The 11,298-nt window shown below is 33.9% G+C and overlaps 1 protein-coding gene across 2 annotated transcripts; it reads right to left on the bottom strand.

Annotated features, from left to right (window-relative positions):
• Positions 1-501: 501 nt before the first annotated feature.
• On the bottom strand, positions 502-10,810 carry LOC149770025 (gamma-glutamylcyclotransferase-like). 2 transcript variants are annotated; one of them, XM_089949506.1, is made up of 3 exons: positions 10,673-10,810; positions 8,441-8,589; positions 502-3,348 (listed from the first exon to the last, which is right to left on the bottom strand). In XM_089949506.1, the coding sequence occupies exons 1-3, from the start codon at positions 10,781-10,783 to the stop codon at positions 3,078-3,080; spliced, it is 531 nt and encodes a 176-aa protein (XP_089805632.1). In that variant the 5' UTR covers positions 10,784-10,810; the 3' UTR covers positions 502-3,077. The 2 variants fall into 2 exon arrangements, with proteins under 2 accessions (XP_089805632.1, XP_089805633.1); XM_089949507.1 differs by having other exon boundaries at positions 8,441-8,556.
• Between the last annotated feature and the right edge of the window lie 488 nt (positions 10,811-11,298).

Below are 11,298 nucleotides of genomic sequence, written 5' to 3'. Positions count from 1 at the left end.
TGAGAAGTTGTCAAAATCAATAGCGAATGGACAACACATGATGGACAAAAGACTATACCATAAACTCACTTTGCCTTATTTCCTGGCGAGCAAAAAATTAAATATATACTGACCAAGGGGTTCATACAACTGCACCCTTAATATCTGTATCATGGGCCATTGAAATTGCTTTGATGATAAGATGACTCTTGATTTGGAGTCCAAAATCCACACTCTTTCAAAATGTGAAGCTCCACCTCATCTGCCAGTTATTTGATACAATACAAGTGTACTTTTACCTCAGTAAGGTCAGTGTCACTAAAGAGAGACAGATGGAATGAAATAGTCAAGATAAAAGCTAAAGCAGTAATTCTCCCAAAGATAAGCTATAAACCAGTTTCACTGATGTAAAGCAAATATCACCAACTCTATCATTATCCAGGTAATTAATAATAAAGAAGAATCATTTAGACATTGAGAGAGAGAGAGATGCATTAAATAATGAGACAAAAAATGAGAAAATATGATGGGTTCATTATATTTCATTTAAAAACTTCAGCTTCCATCTGAAAATCAGAACTTGTGTGTGAATCCAAAGAACTGTAACATCCTGAGTAATTGTATAACAGGAATGTACAATACTGCATTAACACTGAATCATATGCTTAACAAAATTTATATTACATTGAGCTAAAAATAGCTAAATTATTAAAAGAAACTTCTTTGTACCAGCAAGAATAAAACATCTGTAAAATTTAATAAACAAATAATATTTGATAAAATTAACTTCCAAATATCATAAACACATTTATAAATACTATGGGTTGGTGGTTCTTCTTGGGATTTTTTTTGTGTTCATCCTCAACCAGACATACTGGCCACCATGTACAGCCTATGTATTGAAACCCCAAACAACAAAAAAATCATACAGAGAACATGCACGCACATTATCCTATTTAAACTAATTCATGGGCTATGTACACTCCTAGGGTTATAGTGGATAATGCTGATGTCTCAATCATTATAAATAACATCTGCTATTATTTGTAGGAGTTTTATAGCCAAGAAATTAGCAACAGCACTGCCTGGAATTATTGTCAGTCTAATACACAATACACTATTTTTAGAAAACAGCTGGACAGGCAGGTTGTTCCTCTCCTAGCTGAATACGTTATTTATTTTGGAATTAATATTTGGTATACTGCTTACATTTTTTATAAAAAGTGTCCTTCTGACCACAAAATCAACATTTCTTTCTTACCTCAAATGCAATTAATTAACAAAATTTGGTCAAGGTATCTGGTATTTAAGTAAAATTATTGTGGGAACAGGTATTCTATTTTTCAGTCGCTGTCACCTAGACATTTGACCTTTTGAGCCTGAAATTGGTAGATTTTCTCACTGTCCCAAATACAAGCTACATACAATGTTTTATGATGGTAAATGGTGGTGGTTGTTGTTGTCATTGTAGGGTTTAATGCCATTTTTCAGATCTCATATCATGGTAGTTTTTTATGGTCTTACAGTGGGCATATAAAAACATAGAAAATCCTTTCTTAAGGATCAACTGATTGTCACTGACAACAAAGTATAATTTACTACTCTTATTACCAGACACATATTTGCAACATATATTAGTTCCATCAGTTTGTGCTAAATATAGGTTTAACTGTACAGTTGTTACTTATTGTGTTTATAAGTATCATAATGTACCTTAGTATGTTTACTTAGCCTAGTGTAAGATTACCAAAAGTAGAAAAGATAAGAAATAAATATAAGAAATAAATATGAGCAACCTTTGAGAAATCCATTTCCCTTTATAACAGTGGGTATCTGAATATTCAAATTATCTTTGCTATCAGAGTTTAATTTTTTTCACATAAGTTTTTTGTTTCAGCAGTTTAAAAATGCAGAATAATAAAAAGGTTAATGAATAGATTACAGCCTTCTGAACTTTCCTCAGCAAAAGTGAAAGTAAAGCAGTCTGTACTACCAGTCTTTCTCATTGCCAATGCAGTTCCCAAATCAACACTAAATATTTACTTTGATTTTGGTGTTGTGCTTTATGGCACATCAAAACAAGTCAGTTATTTGAGGCAATTGGAGTAAAGTGCTTGGCCCAAGAGCACACCAAGGTAGCTGAATCAGGCTGGTCCGATGGTAGGATTCAAACCTGCACCCTTCCAGTTTTTAATCCCACATCCTAATCACTGACCCCAACAGCTCCTCTAAATATTTGCTAAAAGTTGGTCCAATACATTAATTTGAATGACAAAACATAAAATGCCATTGAACAATGTTCACATTATGAGTCATCCATTGAGTATTTATGCATAGAGGAAGATTTGAAGTTTGCATATGTGTACATGGGATGGGGGATGGGAAGGGGGAGTAAGACCAAGTAGTATGTATGCGTATAATAACAAAAACTATATTATAGCTACTATGAGAAAAACCTATGTTTCTTAGCCAGCAACAAACAACCTTTAGTCTTCGCACACTTTCCTGTTTGTTTGTAGCTCCAACCGATTTTAATACTGAAAAGCATCAAGGATGCTGATCAATTAAAAAATGCAAAGAACTTCATTTCATTCATCAATTTGTAATTTTTAGCCTGATTGTTGCCAGGAGGTCCCTAACACTGTTAGCTTGTTAGCAGACAGAAGCTCTTGATGTAAGCAAGCATACAGACTGCACACCATTCTTTTCTGGTTCCAAGAACAATCTACTGCAGTCAAGACTGTGTCATCTGCATCCAATATTTGCAATGTCTGATTTTAATATGTCTAGAGAAATTGTGTGTGTGTGTGTGTGTGTGTGTGTGTGTGTGTGTATGTGGAAGGTTACTAAGCAAAAATGTGTGATGGGGGAGGAAGGTAGAAAAAGTACACCATGCAATGATGTGGAGGGGGAAGGGGGTTGAAAATGGCTGATTTTATGCATATGTACTAAATGGATGGGCCCTTAGCAATATGTTTTAAAATTATTTTCTTTTGTTACAATCCTACAATATTCCGCAGATCTGTCAGGATAAAAATACAATTTATTCTGTAGATGCTAAAATATCCAAGAAGGAGACGTATGCTACAAAATCAGCTTCATAGAAGTTGTAAAATCTGATTATAGATATCAACATTTCCTTGGTAGTTGTTATGTTCTATAGCTTTCAGTTCTGCAATGTAGTCTGCTGGAAGTCCATTTTGCTCAGCTCCACGTATGATTATCTCCAAATACTGTGGAGAAGGGCGTGCATCAAATTCATCACTTGACCGACTGAGCATGTATGTTCTGCAATGTAGGGTTTGGCCCTGTTGGGAAAAGACATCCACTTCTAATGGTTCATAGACGTCTGCATGAACTCCTTCCTGCCTAAAATATAAATAATGACTCTCTTATTACCTGAATATACAAAGAATGAGGAGAAAAATACGAATTTAAGCAAACCAGACAAAAGACTGTTGATATAAAACATGAGACCAGGGGTCAAGCTAAGACTTGAAATTTAGGGAGAAGTGACTTCTATTGGACAAAACAGGGAGAAGTGAGAGCTCATCAGGGAGAAGTGAATGCGAAGCAAGAAACGCAATATATGTGTGCGTGTGTGTTCTCTTATTTTAATTATACCCTTTATTTCTCACTGTTCATATTTGCATTTAATATATGATTTAAGCAATACTTTATTTTCAAGTAAAAAAAATTAAAGTTATTTTCACTATATGACTCTAAACGAGAATAATAGAAACTACATCTTGTAACAAATTTTAACTGAGTAACCAGATTACATTATTGTAATTGCAAGTAAATAAAAATGCTTAATCAACTACTCTTAATCAATTTTTGTTTTTGTTTTTTTTTGTGTTATTTTGCTATACTTTCTAAAAAGTTCACAATAATGGCACTTTCAAAGATTTCTAAACACATTTGAAACAACCCCTTTACCATGTACATGAGGGAAAATGCACACGTGTCTTAAGATTGTACTGTTTGTAATAATTTTGATGTTGCGGATAAAACATTACCGTAACTATTCATACATAACACACTAAACTGCATAAAATTACAAACATGGCTCCTTTATAGTAAAACTAAATCCTTCTTTCCAACCAAATCAACACATAAATGGGTCCATCTATTTTTAGAAGGAGTGGTTTTCATAATGTAATCATTCACTTTATATAGCTTCATTACAACAGTCCATTGATAGGATTGCACACTTGTGGTTTATTAATTTGTCTACATACTTTTTGGCAATGGTTAAATAGTATATGCTTTGCTGCTTTTTTTCCATATTTTCACAAATACGAGTCAAGTCAGAAAACAAGTCTGACCTTGCAACACTTTTCATGCATTCCATAACATAACATTGTCCCATATGTTTCTGACCTACATAATTGCATTTTAAAATTAAATCTTAAATATCATAATACCTAGACTTTGCTTTCTATGAATTGTACATTTTTCTTAATATATTTGCCAGATTATTTACAAAAACAGACAATCTAATAAGCATTGTCTGCAATTATTTCCTGGTTAGGCCTGGTTCACTTACAGCAGTTTCAAGCTAATTTTATGATGAAATAGTGTACAAGAGGCAGTTAAAATATCCAGATCACCGATTCAGTTCTTAAAACACAAATTTATATTTACATACTATTGTTAAAGTTCCTAAACACAAGTTTGTATGTGTTTACCATCAAAAGATAACATGCGGAAATCGGGCAGTGATAGTTGCTATATAGCTTACTCTGCAAATTTGGCAAACTTTCCATCTTTCATCCTTATACAAGTTGATGCTGAGTATAAGACAAGGCCAGATCAACACCTCTGATTGTGTTTTTCACTTTGTTCCACACAGCATCGTGATTTTTATCCTACCTGTGTATTATGTACTTTTACCTACATATAATGATGCTGGCCCGAAAATTTACTGAGTTACAGGTAGGATAAAACTTGTGATGCTGTGTGGAATTTAATTATAATAACTTTGGGTTTCCTAAATATTAAAAGTATCACTGTATGTTATTTCAGATTACCTACAATAGGGAAATTGTATCAATAATACTAAAATGCATTTTCCGAGGGTGGGGGTGGATGGGGGTGGGGGGAAGAGAGATACAGAGAGAAGGATGCATATGTATTCCATCACATTTTTCTTTTTTTGCACCTTGAGTTCAGCTCTTTGTGGATTTTTTTGTTGTTTTTTTAAACTTATTGCCCCCGTGTTGCTGAAGCTTTTGTCAAAGAGAGAAAGCATTAATAAATGAAAAATAAATGTAAACTATGAAAATAACTACGTAACCATACTCCTTCAATGTTTAAATATTCACAATAGTTATTTCCATACAGTCTCCATTAGGTTAAATTCCAAGAATGACCTGTTTGCATGAGGTCTAATTTTCTTTGCAAGTATAATGACCTCTCCATTTCCAACAATTAAGATTTTCTTTAAAGTGCATGTACTCTTCCTGTACTTAGACAGCAGTTGTTTTTTATCTTTGCTCATGCTAGATGTAATTTAAACTGGTGTCGTTCTGTCCGCAAGTTCCAAAATGTCACTGGCTGTGAAATTTACAATAGTAGCCACCTGGCATTTCCTTTAACTATATGGTACAGTATTCATAATACCCATGGGTAGCTTCATTTCATTACTGGCAGCCTTGCTAATCTGATCTGGTCTGCATAATCTTGACCTCAAATAGGTGTACGCTTGGAATGACTTAATACAGCTGTAGCATATTAACATGTAAATACCACTACATGTACAAAGCCCTGTGATTCTTTTAATAATGGAAGTGGAAACAAAAATTAGAAGGAATTGCTTAACTAGTGGTATTAATTGATAATGGAATATGGTACTGCACTTGTACACAAGTAAAATCAGTCATCATGTAAGTGAATAATACAGATTTACAATCGTGAAGACATCTCTGTCTGTCTGTCTCTCTCAATGGGGCATACAGATTATTTGATCATCAGGTGAAAGAAGAAAATTGTAATGGAATATGTCTTTGTGTCATAATTATTCATCTTCTAACAAGTAAATTCTAATGCACATATATGTAATTAAATTTAAACAATGTATATTACAAACAATGTACATTACAAGTGCATGTTCCTTTAGCACAATTACACCTGATCTATGTTAATTTTTAATACTGAATATCACATAATTGTTTAAAAAACTCCTATATTTGTTCATACACTATCTCTTCCCCAAAATGAAATATTTTTACACATTTTTCGTACTCTTGGAGAATTATTTTCTATACGAAAAATATGATAAAGCAATTTGGAAGACATAATCCATATATACGTCGATTCGGAGTATAAGACGAAGCTAAGATTTTCTGGTCAATAAGCATCATCTTGTAGGCCGGCAAATACGGTACTATCTGAATCAAATGTCACCTTTTTTTTTACATCTATGTGAGACTGAAATTTAAATTCTTATAGACAATATATTGGCCATAATTTTTCATCATTAATATCCATTGATATCCATAGTTATATTTGCACTACAGCACAGTTAACAACTTCCTAAGATGCATGAAATAGGCCATAAGGGCAGAGTTTGGTTTTTGGTCACCGCATTAACTGCTTTGTTATTCTGAGTCACACAGTCTACATTAATGTAACAGCACTGAGTTGTAGGGTTGAATATTGTTTTCCCAACACCTAAATTCATTGTGCTATTGGATATATCACATTCAATACACTCTGTGCCAAGGTATTAATTAGAGGGCATTGGTAACTTCCCCTACACATCTGTCAGAACTCAGAAATGGTACATGCATTTTGCAACTTTTAAATTACAATTAGGAACTGCGTGGTAAGCCCTTTCCATTGGAATAAATTATCTTTTGTGCAATATCTTGATGAATTTTTGCTTATTATTCAGTTTTTTGTTATCTTTTTTTCTTCAATTATGATTTACATTACTTCATGAATGCTGGTGCTTTCTTGTAAGATTGAATAATGATAAATGTTTATTCACATCCTTTGTTGGGAATCCCAGGTATGCAGATCAACTTATAAATCTTTGGGTGTGAGTCAGCTTTAGGAACTTGTATAGCACCAAAACTCTACGGCAGTAGCAGGATCTGAACATGTTTTGTTTTTTTCTCCAACAAGATTGTACTTTTCCTCCAGAAGTCTTTTATAGTGTTTTTGTGAAGCCTCCTCTACTGTTTTCTCACTTGTTACAAACTAGTTATGACAATTATTCTGTTTTGAAATAACATATCTCTTTTGAAAATTGCCTATGGTTTTCAAAGAGTGACTGCAGTGTCCAATTTGTACTCTTAGAATTATAGTCTGCACCATTTATATTATTTCTTTGCATCAAGGGGAGTTAGTATCAGCTGACAATCTGATCATAGCAAAATTTTGGCCTGTGGCTGCAAATCCCGAAGTTCATAAATTTCTCATGTGAAAAGTGATGCAATGCAAACTGAACCTTTTGGCTGCCATAATCACTTTTTAATGGGTGATTAAAAAAAAACTAATTAAGAATGTTTTAGGCATCCAAAATATCTTCTTTACACCAGAGATCAATGAAAACAAAGGGTTGTCTAACTAGATACCATGCATATCAGTATGTTAGACACTGGGAATTAAGAAAGACATTAGACAAACTATTACAATCCAGTTATCTACATCTATAATGTATGAACATGGTTAACATTTTTTGTAACTCAACATTCGTTCTTATCATCTGTCAGTATTACATTACATAAGGGTTGATTACTATCACTGTGCATAATTAGAAATACCACCCAACTGTAGTAAAGTGTCTTATCCATGGACACACCATGGAGATGGAGATGATCCAGGAAAATTTGTTGATAAGATTCTAACCCACACACTTTCAGTCATGAGTCCAGCACACTGTGGCTCCACGGTAATGGTATATGGTCTAGAACTAAACTTACTATGCAGAAAAACAGTTTTCTTCTTTCAGTCAAAGTGACCTTGACTTCTGACCTTCTCACCCCAAAATCAGTAGATTTATTTCATACCCAATCTCACGTCATCCAAAAACTTTCATGAAGATACATGGTTGAAAAATGAAAGTATTGTGCAAAATTATCATAGTGACCCCCAACATGATTGGGTTCTTCTTCACACCAAGCACACTCTATCCACAAATTTGGTACAGGTCTGAGATGCAGAAGAAATTTTAATGTGTGAAAACCATTTGTACCCAAAATCAAAATCAAAACAAATATATAAAACACACACACACACACACACACACACATATATATATATATATATATATATATATATATATATATCTTCTTTCAGTCATCTAAACATTCGACATTTTAACCCCAAAATCACATACAATAAGACTATATGAAATGTTCATAAATATTTATGCAAAATTAGTTTTAATGCTATTATTTAACAATTGTATCATCATACAAATTTTACAACTTTTAGAAAATTTTAAAAATACCGATCCAATGTCTCCTTGTGTTCATTCCCCAGCTCCCAGACACAGCCCCAGACACAGGTCCCATAACTTTGGTAGATACTGGCAGGCGCCCCTTTCCATCTGCATTCCATTGGATCCTTGCCATATGAGCGGAATTGTAATGAATAGTCCTCCAAAACAATTATAATATCATTAAACTATGTTGTCATATTTTGGGTAAAGTTCAAATTTCCCAGGGAAAGTACAATTTTCTAGTAAACTTGCCTTTTGTGCAAACTGACTGTAATAAAATTTGCAAAGACCAGTCCAGGAATAAAACAAAAGAAAACCAACAAAATCATACAAGGGTGTTATTAAGAAAGATTCCAAGGTGTAAAACAAATAAAAACTGGAATAAGTAGAGAGACAATGTCACAAAATTAAAAGGCAGTCTATAAAACTATGTGTGTGTGTGGTGTGTCTGTGTGTTTAATTAGGATTTTTAACATAGCTTTAATAATATATCAGTCATATCTCTATAATGTCTGCAGTGTGAAAGTTTATAGTAATATCTAGCATTGGGGCATCATGCCACAAACATGTAGCATCATGTCCCACCCGTCACATTATCCTGGCACCACGCAGACCAGTCCTAACACTAACCTCTTTATGCTGACTGCCAAGTTAGGCAGCTGTTAGTACAATTTTTTTGGCATGACTTGGCAGGGGTGCGAACCCACAACCTCCTGCATTCGAGGCAGATGCTCTAACCTATACCAGTACTAATGATGATAATACTGTCCCGCTAACAGAAAAATAAAATGATATTAAATCAGAAAGAAGTCTGAAATTGCTCTGATGAATATTTTTGCCACTGTTGCAATAGATAGTGGAAGGAGATGAGTTTCCTTGATCAACAGATGTACTGAGACAATTCATGACAATTATCGGTGAAGAAAAGTTTAAATCGAGAAAGTTTCAGATGAAAAGATTTCATCATGCTCAAGATCCAGTGCACTGGTACAAAGAACGCAATTGTTAATAATATATAGCCCAAAATTCTTAAACTCAGTACCAAAACAAATTAAACGAGCAAGTATATAAAAAAAGATTCTTTACTTCAGCATACCTGCCAATCTCAAGGCACCAGTGAAATCTCAGCGGTGAAAAACAATCTGAATGTAACAAGTGTAATCTACTAGTTTTCTGTCTTAATTACAACAAAAATGTATTCAGGATATTTACATTTCTTTTCGATGTCAAAGTTTTTATGTCAATATGGTTGATCACAAAGTCAATTTAACAAAGCTCAAAACAAGCTTGGTAAAATTCTATAAAGCTGAATTGCACACAATAGATAATCCTCTTTCAATTTTAGCAGCACTATTAATTTTTTATTTGCCCCATTTAGCATGTTTCCAGTTAAAAATACTCTTCTAACACTTTCCACAGCCACTGAACATTCCTGAGCAACAACAACAGAGCCCGAATTCTCTGATAATTATGTCAATATGTCAACTTCTTGACTGGTTCAAAAATGCTTCTTTGTATAATAAATTCAAGCACTAGGAATTCAACTTCATGAAACCAGTCTGTTCTCTACAAATCTCTTATGCTAAGAGCATGGTTATTAACAGAACACTATGTAAACATTTTGGGAAAATAGATGACTGTATACATTAGCCATGTGGCTAAAAGCTTGTTTTCCTGAATTTTCTCACAAATATCGATTAAAAATGACACTGTAAATTGTGATTGCTGTATGTTTGTGTGTTTTAAGGTGTATGTACCTGAAAATGTAATCCATACACAAAAGCATAATCCATACACAGGCCATCATAAAAATGTAATTATATCTATTAAACTGTATTGATTACACCAAAATCATAGTGGCTGGCAGGCATGTTTTGGACAAAACAAATTATCAGCCAGTAAGCATTTTGCCAACTGTGTAACAGGTAAATATTTCAGCAACTTCCTTCAGCCATTTCTATTAGATTTTGGGAGTGGATACAACTGTTACTTGGTTTTAATTGCTATCACCAAAGAATGGCAGTGGGTAGTGCACAAAGGCCATTACTTGGCAGTCACCAAGAAAACTTAATGGAGAAATGTCTTGGCACACAAAGTATATTCTGGTTTAATCTATATTTTCTTCACAGCATTTAAAATTGTTGTTACTTTTAAAAATTTGATGGAAAAAAGTTGTCCCTTAAGTATAAAATTTAAATGACTATGGACAGAAAAATTACGAAGAAGGTAAACCTATAGTACCATAAGTTTAGCAGTTGTAACAAATTCAGCACTCGGATTATCCATTTTTAGCCTTTCCTTCAGCAGATTACTTCCGTATGCAAAGTACAAAAATTTCCCTGGTCTGGCCATGATGCCAATACCTTCAAAACTCTGAAATGATGAAAGATAAAATTTATAATTATTTGCATCCATACAACAGGATTTATTTTTTTTCACTTTTACATGTGCCTTTTCTTTACTTTGTTTTAATTACTTGCATCTTTTATTTTACAGATCTACCTCAATTTCTTTTTGCTTAATTGTGATAGCAATGCTTGTGTCAGAAAAAAGTACATGACCAAAAGGTAAGAGTTGTTGTTGTTGTTGTTGTGGGGTTTAACGCCATTTTTCAGCACACAATAGGCTATACATGGCGGCCAGTATTAATGATGGAGGAAGAACCCGGGAAAACACCGGAAAGAACCACCGACCCACGAGAAGCTACTGGCAAGCTTTCTCACATACCCACATTGGCTGAATCCTAGACTCGAACCGCCGCAGACAGAGGTGAGATGGCAGTGATCTGTAACGAAGAGCGCTTTAGACCACTCGGCCACTCGGGGCCCCCCAAAAGGTAAGAGATATGTGCAATTGAAAATAAAAAA

Source organism: Sinohyriopsis cumingii, unplaced genomic scaffold (assembly GCF_028554795.1).
Source record: "Sinohyriopsis cumingii isolate HCF-2022 unplaced genomic scaffold, ASM2855479v2 utg002842l, whole genome shotgun sequence".
NCBI classification, from domain to species: Eukaryota; Metazoa; Mollusca; class Bivalvia; order Unionida; family Unionidae; genus Sinohyriopsis; species Sinohyriopsis cumingii.
The sequence above is the reverse complement of the archived record's forward strand: the minus strand, read 5'-3'. Positions and strand labels throughout refer to the sequence as shown.